Source organism: Trachurus trachurus (genome assembly GCF_905171665.1).
Source record: "Trachurus trachurus genome assembly, chromosome: 1".
Lineage (NCBI taxonomy): Eukaryota > Metazoa > Chordata > Actinopteri > Carangiformes > Carangidae > Trachurus > Trachurus trachurus.
This window is the reverse complement of record NC_139891.1, coordinates 19,259,671-19,273,930: the sequence shown is the minus strand read 5'-3', so window position 1 is coordinate 19,273,930 and position 14,260 is coordinate 19,259,671. Positions and strand designations below refer to the sequence as shown.

Below are 14,260 nucleotides of genomic sequence, written 5' to 3'. Positions count from 1 at the left end.
TTATTTTACCTCTGGTCTGTTCTGGGAAAAAACACCGATGTTCTTGTCTCCTGTATGAGAGTGTCCTCGATGAAGGAGTGCAGAGCCGATGTGCTCTGCTCTGTCTGCCACCTACACAAAAACCAAACAACGTGGTGTAGCTGAGCATTGTGAAAAGTACGATGCTACATTCACGTGGCTGTGGGCCTGGGTCTCACCTCTTTATAACTCTGCCACTCGTACGGCTGATTGGGTTTTCTCGATCCCACACAAGGCCCGTCATCTGTAAGGGTACAGAAAGCTCACATTTAATGGTGGACGGACGCTGACCCTCAGGGATTCTCACATCGGACTGACACCAGCGCAGCACTCACTCGATACTCGGAGCCCTCGCTGGAACACCTCATACATTGTGCGTGCGTCGTCGTAGTAGTGCGTCATGTTCGCATCGCTGTCGTTCAGCACTGATCTCCGTGCACGTTCTCCACCCTGCAAGCACAAAAACAGAAAATATTATGACCATGGAGCGAAACTACCACACCTCTAACTGCTTAATGACACAACTCATGAGGGCTGGCAGTCAAACAACCAGGCTCCTTACAAGTTCTTCTTATCAATGGCTGTAGGGAAGATTTGGTAAATCCTGGGTTAACCATACACAAAACTATCAATAGCGACTTATAAACTCTTTATAAAAAAGGTCAATGAGGCCTACTGTACTTTAACCAGCAGAGCCAGCTTCAACCCTGAGGTTAAACCCTGGAGACATGAGTGGGAGTGGGGAAGTTAAAGAATGTCAAGTGTAGAGCTGCAGCAACATCAGCTGTGATTAAGTTCCTGGAGAAGATCCCATTCACATTCCTGATGAATGAGATCTGCTGAATAGCTTCTTTTTTCTTTTTTTTCCTTCAGCCTTCTGGTGGTTGGGTCATGCTCCAACACACAGCGTTAAAGAGACAGTGGATGCACAGAGTTATCCTGTTTCCCCGTGTTGTGTTCAAGAGGACACATGACATCACAGATCACCTACTGGTATCTCCAACGACTGCTGGTCGAGGTCACAGGGCGGCTTGAGGGCTTTGGGCCGCGACCTGAACCAGTAGGTGGTGATGGCGGCGAAAGCACCCATACCCATGAGCGCGTTGGTGGGTAGGCCGCGCACATACTGCCGAAGCTCGTCCAGCTCGGGAATGCGCAGCTGTCTCAGGACTTCCTGAGCCTGCATGGCTGTTCTGCACTGACCCTGCAGGAGAGAAGAGAGGAGAGAGACGGACATTCAACGCTGCACTTGTTGTTTCTGCATGTTTGCCTCGGTAAAATCAGGGATGTAGAAGTTTTATTTCAGGTCAAAGTTGTTTCTCCGGTAATTTCAAAGGAAACTGCCATCCACATTACAGACGGTGGTACAGTGGTTAACGCTGCCTCGTCTCAGCAAGAAGGTTCTGGGCTCTGGGGTCTCCTGCTTCCTCCCACAGTCCACAGACATGCACACTAGACCCTCTCACATGGACCGGGGTTTGTGTGGTTAATACTTTCCAGTAAGAGTTCATTACGGATGTGGTGATACAGCAGGATGAGGTATTTTATCTTTTTATCAATGGGTCTCCTGTTTCAGATCAGGACACGTCAACACGAGATCTTACTACACATAGTGGTCCCGTTGAGAGTTACAGGCAGTTCACTAACATCTGCATCCACGCATTCACTAGTGCATGCAACACCAACCATGTGATGTGAAGTTATAGATAGGAGGAGAGATGGGGGATGACTTGGTAGATATGTGCAATGATTACACAATGAATCAGTTAGTCAATCAGGAGCAAATTAATCTGTTTATTTTGATAATTATTTAATAGTTGTAAGTGGGAAAAAACTAAACCATCTCTTACTTAAGGTTCACAAATGGGAAATGTAGTTTTCCTTAAAATTAAAGCAGATATCAGTGGAATGTTTTTGTTAATATAAGTCCTAAATAGTCCTATTTTCCGTCAGCAATCACTTACATGAAGTATTTCAGCCTAAACACGAGTCTCTCCGTCACTCTGCTCTGCTGTAACCCGAGGAGAAAATTTTCCTTGTGGGATACAAGTGTTATCCAATGAGGAGAGAGAACGGCATGAAGGGCTGTGTGTGCAGCCAAGGGATGCGCGTGAATGTGGTGACGTAGCACGAGGACCAATTGATGCCTGACAAGGGCGGGGGCTGCTAACTCATGGTGCGTTCAAAGAAACTCGTACTTTGTGTTTTTCCTTCCTGTGAAGTCATACCAGTTCGATCTGGTACGAGTTCACGGGTCGGAAGTTACGAGTGGCCGTTATAGGGAACTTTCACAGACAACAGGATGGTAAAAACACGAGCTACGGGTTACCTGGAACGCTACCAAGTCGTAGTTGTGACTTGAAGCTGTAACTTACGGTTTCAAAAGCCTGCCTTGAACGCAGCATTAGCCGAAACGGCCGTGAAGCTGATATCTGCTTTAAGGTAAAATTCATATTTTTTTTGTTTTTGGACTGCTGTTGTGAAGGTGGCAGGAAAACCCCAATTTGAACTTTTCTAACGGCACCAAATCTTCAAAAAAAAAAGAAAAAAGGATTTCAGAACAGCTGCTCCAGCTCACACTATTGTTCCCAGTTAAGGCCACTTGCCAAAGAGTGATCAGCAGTCACAAAGGCTTGTTGTATTATTTCCTATCTGTCATTTTGTCCTGTGGCAGAACAACTGACACAAAGCAAATGCTAATGTAACAAATCAGATTTATACAGTTAATAATTCATATAAAATGTCCCTGAGACCCAGAGTGAATCATTCAGGGCAGAGGAGATGCAGCAGAACCGATTCATCCGTCATCTCATATCCACTGTGTTGGATTATTTAGCCTGTGATCTGCTCACTAGATATATCGCATACATCAAATCTTTTTATACCTTCATACCAACAAATGTTTTATAGTTTCCTTTGTCCCTTCTGACTTCAGACACCTCGGTTTTAACACTCAACTTCATCATAAACAGCTGATTAATCCCCTCTTTGAAAAGATCTAAGCCAAATTTGTATTTTTTGATGATTTTCAGTGTTGACTCTATGTTCAGCCGTTCTTGTTTGATCTGTTTACTAACTTCAAATCATAAGTTAAATGATAAATACAAAGACGGTCATTATAGTGACTTTCATGGTTCATAAAATTTAATCTTTGAAGAGTGTATATAAGCTCCTTGATTGAAATACTTTTCCAATTTTTAAAAGATTGAAAAGCAGCTTTGTTTTAGTCTTTATTAACTATCAAGAAAAAAAACACGTCTAGCACTGATTTAATGATTCAACTGAGAAATATGCTGCCGAAAAACAAACACGTGTTTTGCTATTGTTTCTCCACAACTGTTGTATACAGAGGGAAGATTTGCTATCATTTGAACAGCTGTGCACTTAGAGACAAAGATGTAGGAAGGAAATATGACTCCACACATATTTTAACATCACAAGCCTCCAAGGAGATGATAAGGACATGACCACAGAGCCTACACACACACACACACACACACACACACACACACACACACACACACACACACACACACACACACACACACACACACACACACACACACACACACACACACACACACACACACCCTGAGCACTAAAATACTAATTTGTGGAGGGAAGTGAAACTCAGTCTTCAAAGTGCTGGGTAATATGTGTCTCTTTTCTGCTAAAATTTTAATCCAACAGTCAAATGATGGTCTGAAACTAATTAAGCCATTAAACATCTGTCTGACCTTTAATTTCATGTTAATGTAAAGTGCAGATTACAAGTGTCTGCAGCAGGAAGTAAAGCTCTCGGAGCAGAAATCATCATACCTGAATATAGAAATCTATGAATTAATGATTCGCTCAGATTTTTATAACTATTAACACTGTGCAGCTCTGTGTGAATGAATGTTCGACTCGTTTGACCTCTAGATTAGAGGGGAACAGCCATGTAGGTGAATGAATAAGTGGGCAGCCATCCCAATTGACTTCTCACCTACTTCTATTGTGAACACCAAGCTCATGGCATTCGGGACCGGTGTCAGCTGGGACACAGTCAGTGTGATATAAAAGCTGCCAATTACATTTCATTAGCCTATAATTACAACTTCAATGCAATAAATTGTGCTCAAATGAGGTCATTGTAAATCCTCTTACAGTTTTTGTATTCAGTCACCCGAAGTAAAAGTGCCAGGCAGATTACATAAAGGCTGTGTAGTTCTACTGGTTCCAATGAAAAAAACTTCACATTAAACCTCACAAATGACTTCAGTAAATGGTGTAAGAGTAATATTTAATAGTAACATGGTGTTTCAGTTTCTGTGTCCTCTCCAGGACTGTCTTAAAAGTAGTAAAAATTGATTTCTCATAAACTCTGTCGAGGTTTAATACTGAACAAAGATAAAATAAATCTCTCTACTCACAGTGTTTATATGTGGAAAGGTAGAGACTGTGTCCAAAGGTGGAGAGTAGCTGAGCCCTGTGCTGCAGCAGTGGCTATTAGAAGGACTCACACTGACCTCTAATAGACCTCAGAGGTTCTCACAACTATGAATAGCTGAAACACGCCCCCTTTCAAACAGAAACACAGACGCATAAGACCCAATGAACCATTCAGAGAGCAACATTAGCACATTAATCTGCTGCTCGGTGTCGATATCTGGGCATATCTACTTGTCATGATGAGCGTTTTGTGCGGAGAAAAAGACAACAGATTGAAGCATCGTATCAGTTCAGAATCATGTGTCTGTGTGTATAGTGTCAATATAAAGACACAGAGTGGTTCAGAAGGAAATGAGCACTGATCTGAGTGATGTTTATTCAAGAGTGTAGGACCAATACCTTATCACACGTTATCAGGACAGTGTTTCCAGATCAGTTGTGATAATTCTTGTGTTGCCGAGTGTCCAAACTACTCAAAGTCGAGCAGATAATTACACACTCATTATGAGAAAGTCTGTGTATTTTACATGATAGGTATGTTGACAAAACCTCCCGTTTTCACACTGATATGTGATATGTGTGGTAGGCGCTAACATTGACTGAACTGTGACACACTGATAATTAAAGCGGAAGAACAAGTGCAGGTTCCTTGGAATCTGGGGAGGATAATAAATTATCATTCCCGTTTAATACACATGTTGAAACAATCTGCACCATAATATTTCACCACAGTTTCAACTGTGGAGTCAAGTTTCAGTGCGTTAGGACACATGTTGTGTGGATTTACACATTTCCTGCTTAAGTCATCTGCTGCAACATGGACAGAGTGAAAAGTGGCTTGAGAGCGAATGAGGCGTAACCAGCTGTGAATATATAAGAAGTAGAAGAGTGTCTTACAATCCTGTCCATGGAGTCTACGCTGAAGTATCATGAGTGTCAATTTTCTGAATATTACATTTGAATACAACAAATTCAGACCAGTTTTTGGACAATTTAGTGAGAAAAACTTTGAAAAATCAAGGTGCTTTATGATTGTTTTCATCAAATAAACATTATGGATCATATATATATATAATCTCATTTCTGACATCACAAATTGGTTCCTTGAAGCTTTAATTGGAAATGTCTTGATCTAATAGTTTTATAACATGTTTTTTTTTGTCTTTTTTTACTGTGCTTGTACAGATTTGGGCAGTTTAACACATTTATTTTTTCTTTTATTGACTAAACAATTAATGCTAAGAATAATTATCAATTGATAATGTAAAAAGGAGTTAGCTGTAGCTTTCTGTCAGATGGTCAGAGGCAGACACGTGCCATTGGTGTCATGCTCAGCTGAGAGTTGTTTGGGGCAATACGCACTGAAATGACCCTCCCCCCGCCCCCCTCCACAAACACACACACACTGAAACACACACACACACACACACACACACACACACACTGAAACACACACACACACACTGAAACACACACACTGAAACACACAGCCCCACCACCACCACCACCACCTCTACTCTCCATACTTGGCCTGGGAGGGTGACAAGCCAATGGCAGAGCCGGCTCTCCAGTCACCCCACACCTCAGCACACAAGACACTGGAAAAAAAAGAGGTGGAGAGAGCAACTGGTTCATTTGACGCATAGCAGACCATGAGGATCAGTTGGCCGCAGCCTGAGGCTCCAGACTATACACTGCCACTGTAACTTCAGAAGAAGAGACACCCCAAACCACAACCAGGAAGTTACAGAAAAAACCCTCACAAAGACTTGGTCGGTCACACCTCAATGCTCATGTTCCTCTTCATCTAAAACAACTGAGAGCAGTGTGACACTGAGCTGATGATTGGTTAAGGTGCTGAGCATCAGGTCAGATGATTTAAGCCCATTACTGCAGCCTTAACACTGGAGGATTAACACATGGAGCCTTTAAACACACACTCTGTAATCCCATCTTGACAAGACGGACGCTTTCAAATCTCTGAAGGAGCCTTCTCTTGTCTGCTAAATGAATCTCTGTGATGTGCAACACACAATCCACATGTTATCATTTAATCTGACAAAGTCCATGAATTATTAAACATTGACTTCACTGTAATGTCTTCTTTCTAGCTCAGAAAGCAGCAAGGATGCTCACTCTCGTCGGAGGCCAGAGTCACGACTCGACATGAGACGCTGCTGTTTTTGAGAGGTGCGATTTTCATGTGTGAACAGAAAGTCTGATAGATGTAACTGTATAGTAACTAAGGACATGCAGCTGCAGCTACTTTCGGCCAATGAGTCCTTCCAAGAAACGAGGTATTATGGTTTCATCATCCATCCATCTTAAAGCACAGTGCAAGAACAGTCTGGACTCTTCTCGTCTGTGGTTCCCTGATGGTGAGACAAGCTACCAAATGTGATCGAAGCAGGACGTCCCTCTCTATCTTCAAGTATCTCCTGACCCGTCTCTTCTGAGATCACCTCCTCTCCTAAGACCTCCGACATGCCTGAGTAGCTCTTCCTGTGCACATCTTTGCTTGATCTTCTTGACTACTTACAAATGCTAGGTTCTCCTACTGCACTGAAGCTTTAGTGATTGTCCCTCACCTTTTACCTTTCAGAATAAAAACACCTGCCACATGAGTGAATGTCAGGAGGAGTTTACAGCGAACGATCAGGACACATTTGTTGCTTTTCTTTGTCTTTTGTGATCGTAAACTGATCTCTGTCTTTTGGTCATGATACTACCGTCTTTTCAAAGTATAAGCAGGATCTTTATTGTTAAATGAACATACCGACGTACAGTAAAACAATAATTATGTTATTTTCTTACTTAATACATGACTGATTATGGTCTAAACAACAGGTTCTGGATTTTAAACAGAGATACACAACGGCAAGTTCTCACCTCTAACCAAATTTCACCAGATAAAAGTAAAACAAGGACTGCCTTAACTACAGTTAGCTATAGTCAGCTCAGATAACATTTGCTCCAAGCTAAAAGAGTTGTCTAAGGCTGACTTAGGGTTAGGTTCCCAGCTGGCTTATTGAGAAGAGAGTGGCAGTCCGTAAACCTCCAAATCCTGAACAATATATCTGCTACAGTATATGAATGAACTAACAAAATAACAGCACATAAAGACATTTGATACTGTGGAGGCACAAATGAACCTGCAGGTTACGCATAGCTTAAAATCAATCTCTCCTCCACCACACCCTTGCTCTTTGTCAATAAGTCCCTGTTTTAGATTTTACCTCATTACACTGGAAGGACCTTCTTTATCGACCTGACACCAAACATGTTCAGACAGTGTTTGAATCTAATTTCTCCATCACTGTGTAAAATACCAAACCCAGACATACCGCATGCCATGCCTGGATAATCCAGACTTTGGCTTTCTTCAAACTTGTCTAGAGTCTCCTCCTAATATAAAAACAAGTACAAACACGTACAGTGGTTCGCTATCGATTCAGTTCTCAAGCTGCAAAACGTTGACGTGTGAAATTCACGTGTTATTGACTTATCGAAGTCCAGCTGCCAATACCTCATTGATAATTCATCAGTTTTACAAATAGCACGGCGTGCCCCGAGGGAAGCGATCTAAATAGAAAGATGAGTCAATTCATTCCTGCGTGAACCATTTACATATCGGTTTACGCGGGTGTAGAAAATTGTGCTGCGAGGTAACCTTTTTCACCATGATGGGGGATGGTTGCGAAAAGGTGAACAGGAGGAGTCGTGCAGGGCCAACAAGCAGCAACAAGTTCTCTGTCACCGCTCAGGGTGGGTGGGGCTGGATGATAGACGAAGCTCATGTGGCTTCGGTCTTTCAGGTCGCTTCAGCCTCCTCCCAGACTCATGTCCGTCCTCCTCCGGTCACACTCGACCCTGGCTTTCAAACACAAAAGGCTCGACCTTGCGCAGGGCAACCACACTCTCAAGTGTACAGGTCCTGACCCGCCTCCTGATGAAATAGCACACTCTCTGTCACATGGTCCCAGAATGGAGAAATGTACAGGGCAGGGAGGGGGGAGGGAGGTGTGTGGGGTGGAGGATGGGATTTGTGAAGTGGAACAAAGGTCGTGCACCCGTCAACTGCTGCCAACACAGCATCAGGGCACACCGACCTCCACACGGCAGGTCAAAGAAAACCTACGGTCATGTCAACAACAGACAGTGTGTGTGCAAATACTGTATGTAATCAGTGGTTTTAGATTCAAAGGTGGTGTTGAAGGTATCAGTATTTAGCCAAGAAACCACCTCATGAAGCAGGACTGAATAAGGTCAAATACTGAGAACACTTGAGGACATGAGGACAACTTTCCATCGTTGCACTCTGGGGTGAAAAACTTATCTGAATCATACTTTCCAAGAAAATCTGGAAAATCATTTGGTCTATTATTTGGCTACGATGAGTAGGTGGAAAAGAAGGGTTTAGCTCTGCAGGTGGGTTACAGTTGGAAACAAAAGACCCACCCCTGATTTACTGGAGAGAATGAAAACTATGTATATTATTAAAGGTGTACAGAAATGGAAAACTAATCTGATTGGTCGTTATTGAGCGGGCGGGATATTCAATGTTTGGGGCGAGACCGAGCTCGTGTGTGTGTGTGTCTCAGACGTTTGATTGACGGATGACGGATCCCATATCAGTGGCTGATGAATCGTGAGCAGCATGGCGCGTAATTCGTGCGCCTGCATTATCCAATGCGAAAAAAACAACAACCCCACTTTCATCCTGGATTTAATCAAAAATAGAATTTTGCACAAAGTTTGGTCTACATCGTCTGATAAATGAGTTATTACACTCATTTTATGACCCAGAGTGGAATCAAATTCTTTTTTCTTTTCTGTACACCTTTAAATAAATAATTATTATGTTTGCACCTAAATGAAGACATGATTTCACTGAACAATAGTGGAATTGGATAATCAGTTAAATTAAGCCTATGCATCTGATACTGAAAATATATGTTTATATTACAGCAGAGATAATACATATAATTAGTGCGTGTATGGCAGAGTTTGAAGGCCCAGCCGTAGAAGAACCAGATCCTCAGTTCCAGATCCACTTCTCTCATGATCCTTTTAAATTCAGTTTAGACAGTAACAAGAGTTTGGTCTGGATGCTTTTAAAGGCCCCACGTCAGAGCGCTCGCCACTGTTGTGTAAACATCAGCAAGCTCACTTGCCAGCAACAAACCACCACACACACACACACACACACACACACACACACACACACACACACACACACACACACACACACACACACACACACACACAAGGTGGAAGTCTAGTAGAAGTGAAATAGCTCCTTTGGTCAAAACAACACATGACTGAGGTCACTACTTCGCGCTCGTCCTGTGTCTGACATATCGCTGCTCATGTGACTGCACGACAACGTCTGAATGATCTTCACCTAGAGACCTGAGAAAAATTTTAATAAAAGGGGAGGAAAACAGCAAACAACGCTCGACCTACATTCCTCAGATTCCTGCAGGAAGAAGTTTGCCCACAGTTACCTAAAACAACCCTGAACTTCAACGCCCCTCTCCCTCCCTCCGACACATGCACACTGTAGCCTACCTCTGTCACCAACACTGAAACAGGCAAGAAAACAAAGCCGGAGCTTCTCGACGTGCCAGCTGACTCAAGGGTTCGGTTTGGATCCACTTTGACTATAGGCGCGGCATCATTGAGGAAGTGTCTGACCACCAGCCGCCTGTTACTTCCAGTCTGAGTGTTTCTGTTGTTGAGAGGAAGCTTCAAAACCAGCCACAGCTTTGTCTCTCTAATGTTTGCACTGAAGCTTGATGATACATTCCTGATACATCACATTTTTGTTGATTAAATGCAAATAAGTTTGACTATTTTTGTTTGTTTGTAGGCAATAATCAAATCGCTCATCAAGTTTGCATTATTTTTGGTAGTGTGCATCACCTGACTACATCCTGACATTCAATGAGGATGTAAGAGAGACAGGCTGAGCCACTGAAGTGGTTACGAAAAACTATTTAAAGCAAGCATCTGTAGCCACTTCCACGAACAGGATATTTGCATCAGACATGAAGAGTGAACTGCCAGGATTGTAAAACATGACTGTGGTGACGGCTTACCCACTTTCTGTTAATTATGTAATACGACAATCCTTCCTCAATGTAAAGACCAGAAAATATACTTTTCCTTCTACCTACGCCTTCGGCCAAAACCTAAAAAAAACACCCTCGTTAATAGAGTTCTGTGATACTTTCTCCCCAATAAACCTCAGAGAAAAACACCTTAGATGTGTAGTAATAGTAATAGTTCATTAAACATTTTTTTTTTTAAGTAGGCTAAATACTGAACACCATAATCATAACTTAAGATGCAGCTGTTATTTTCTTATTTAGCTATTTGCACATGTGTGAGATGGAGAAAGAGGAGAACTATATGCACAGGGCATCATTTTTTGTGCATCATGAGCTTGTGAGAGTAACATAGGTCAACCAAATCACTCATATTGGACCTAACTTAATATGTTGTTTTGAGGTTTTTGCCGTTGGTTAATGATTCTCAATGCAAATGTATGGAGCCCACTAAATACATGCAGTGGGTTGAAACCTGTTCAGTGAGCAGCTCTGACTTCCTCATGGGTGTGTGCTGCCGTGTGAAGAGCACAGCTTTGGGGTTACTAGGTCAGACACATTATAAATGGCGGGGATGCCACCACATGATAATAGTTTCATTGTTCTTCTGGTTATAATCTTATATTGACTAACAATGGCGTCAGTGTGCAGGGCAGTTTTTATATAAAGTAGAGCAGACAGGAAAAAAAAAAGTTTCCAAAGTGTCTAATCAGCTCTGATGCTGCGTTCACGTCTTGCCTCATAAATACACGCGTTCGTCGGATGTGCGGGGAGATACGCACATTATTGTTTTTTATCATCGGTGATTAGAGTCATCGCAGTGTCTGGACGCGCCGCTGGTGTGAACAACAGGCCGATTAGATGACGCTAAAATAAAGATAAGATGAGGAGAACAGCTGCGAAACGTGGCTCGAGCTCAGGTTTTTTTTACCTCAAAGCAACAAGAAGAAGAAGAAGAAGAAGAAGAAGAAGCGAGAGCAGCCTTGTCTCTGAGGGGCGTGCATCCTGAATCTATCACACATCTGTACACGACAAACACTCGACAATCATCCACAGCTGGATATCTGTGGGTTTTAAATGGCTCTTAATGTTTCCACTGACCTGTGCGCAGCGGCAGATCCGGACACTTGAAGCTGCTTCTTGAAGACAGAACAGCGGCTGCGGCGGCAGCAGTCGACGCTCTGCTCAACTGGTGCCGACCTCAGCCAATCAGAGATCACGTTGCTCTGCCTTAAAGTTTGAGAGAGACGCTGCCATTGGTCAGTATTGGTCGTGACAAGAAGGCCGTGCGTATATAACATGTTATGCACAGTATGTAATTGAAGATATAGCAGCTACATCCTGTAGCCTTCAGACAAACTGGAAGTTGCTTCACACACACGAACCAGTGGAAACAATATAGGCTACTCAAGAACTCGACTTAATCAGGTTTAACTACATTAGGTCTGAGGTGTTCCTGGTTTATTTGAGTAGTAGCCTATTTGAATTTGTACCAGCCTGCGGCTCTACTCCACATTTCAAAAAGACTCTACCTCCATTCATTAACAGCCTCTGGTGGCTGAATTTAAATACCGGTAGACAAATGCACTGGTGCAGCATCCATTCTCCAGTCTGTTGTCTGTTGTCAGGGTAAAGTTAAGTGCTCTCCAAGCTCAAATGTAACTTTTCACCTCTCCATTGTTGCATTACGCCTTATACGTTCTTGTTTCAAAGCAGAGCCAGTTATTGATAAAGGTCAAATCTGTGTGAAGTGACAAACTAGTTGTCGAAGAAGGATTCACATCTCTTACTTTGCCAAAACAAAATATCCAACAGAAGCCCTACTGACAATAAAAGGTCATAAGTAATAGCGGTAACATGCACTTTAGAGAGTTAAATGTAAACATACTCTCACTGCAGAAAATCTGACATATCGTCATCGATACATACAGTGTTGTTCATTCAGATACAGCAGCGCAGAAGCAGCATTTCACTGCTCCAGGTGGAGACGGTGTTTAGTCCAGTGGTTCTCAGTGTGGGTTGGGTTTCCTCAGAGGGGTCAAAAGTCAGCCTGAGGGGTCATCAGAAGATGACTGCCATTGGGAAAAAGAAAAACTAAATACATAGTTCTATAAATGTCTTCTTCTTTTCTTTGAGCCTCAAACAACAGATGAAACAATGAGCCCACATGTGAAACGTTGGTGCAACTCTAAACATATCTGAAACGTCGTGAACTGAAAACTAAAACTGTTAGATAAACAAATAAGAGTTAAAAAACAAAAAAAACAATACAAGGTCTTTAAAAATGCACAGTAGTTATAGGCTACTCAGTTCAGTGCTTCTCACACGTGTATGCATTAGTGCCAGTAATCCTATAGGACAATCTCTCCACATTATGCATAATGATATGGGCCATTGTAGAGTATTTACTCTAAATACGTTTATTTCCATTAGAGTATTTTGTACAGTGACATATTACCATTTTTCCAAATACTTTTTTCACCACTGCCTACCTGACATGTTTCAACTGTGTCTACATTGTTATGTAATAAAGCAAAGAGACTTTTAATGACATGTCCAACAATATCCCATATTTTATAGAGGTCAGGAAAACGTCAAGAGGATTAATTCAAATTTGATTTGTACTTTTTCTTCTGTAAAAACATTTTAGATTCATGGTATGATGCTTTAAATTGGGAACCACTGGACAGTTAAAACTATGACTCCATGTTATAAGCCACACCTTAAGACAATCTATAGTCAATCTAATAATACATCATTTCTGAGTATATTTACTTCAGTAGGAGGTTGCATTCAAGTAAAATGTTATATTTTAATTTTACATTGTTGTTTTGGTTCTCTTGCTGACGGATAGCAGCACTTCCTCTACTGCTTTTAAAACTAGAAATGAGTCACCAATGTACTTTTATCTACAGACTAACATCGCCTGCTACTTTCAAGGCCACATGTGACTTAAAAAAAAATGTTTAGTCGTGACATACAGAGGTGCACTGTCCTGACTGACCCATGAAGGCAAAAATAAAACTAACAAACCAGCAATAACAAGAGATAAACCTCCCCAGAGTATAATCTCATAAAAGAGATTTAATAATAATAATACAAACATAGTAGAGGTCACAACTCTTCATGTCCTATTTCCTGACCCACATCACTGTGGTGAGCACACAGAGTCAGGACAAAGACAAAATAGAGAAGGTGATGGGTATACACACACAGTATATATGTATGTATATATATATATGTGTGTGTGTATATATATATATATATATATATATATATATATATATATATATATATATATATATATATATATATATATATATATATATATATATATATATATATATATATATATATATACACACATATATATACACACATATATATACATACTGTGTGTGTATATATATATATGCAACTCTATATAACACATTTACATTACACATTACATTATATTCATACATATGCCTATTTTATTTCTTTTTTTACATTTTACATCTCTTTGACAGTTAAGTTCTGGCAGTTTCAGACAGACAAAACAGAAATGAAACCTTAGGATTACATAAGATTGTTATGTTACATCAGTAATGTTTTTTTCCCCCTCAGCTAATAAAATAAATAAGGGGTTAAAAAAAAACATTCTTGATTTTCATGTTTTCATGTTCATGTTGGTAAAAAATAACAATTCAGCTGGAATGATT

At 41.2% G+C, this 14,260-nt stretch overlaps 1 protein-coding gene across 5 annotated transcripts in view; it reads right to left on the bottom strand.

Moving 5' to 3' along the window:
• acsl1a (acyl-CoA synthetase long chain family member 1a) overlaps nucleotides 1-14,260 on the bottom strand; it is a 109,339-nt gene that overhangs the window by 79,226 nt on the left and 15,853 nt on the right. Inside the window, exons 2-6 of one of the 5 annotated variants that reach the window (XM_083975791.1) lie at nucleotides 4,431-4,477; nucleotides 1,010-1,222; nucleotides 354-468; nucleotides 198-262; nucleotides 10-111 (exon numbers count right to left, since the gene is read on the bottom strand). In XM_083975791.1, coding sequence (XP_083831917.1) covers nucleotides 10-111; nucleotides 198-262; nucleotides 354-468; nucleotides 1,010-1,204 — 477 coding nt within the window. In that variant the 5' untranslated portion in view covers nucleotides 1,205-1,222; nucleotides 4,431-4,477. Of the gene's footprint in view, nucleotides 1-9; nucleotides 112-197; nucleotides 263-353; nucleotides 469-1,009; nucleotides 1,223-4,430; nucleotides 4,569-8,119; nucleotides 8,373-11,660; nucleotides 11,766-14,260 lie in introns of those variants that run through there. The other 4 variants (XM_083975792.1, XM_083975793.1, XM_083975789.1 and 1 more) reach the window with 4 other exon arrangements.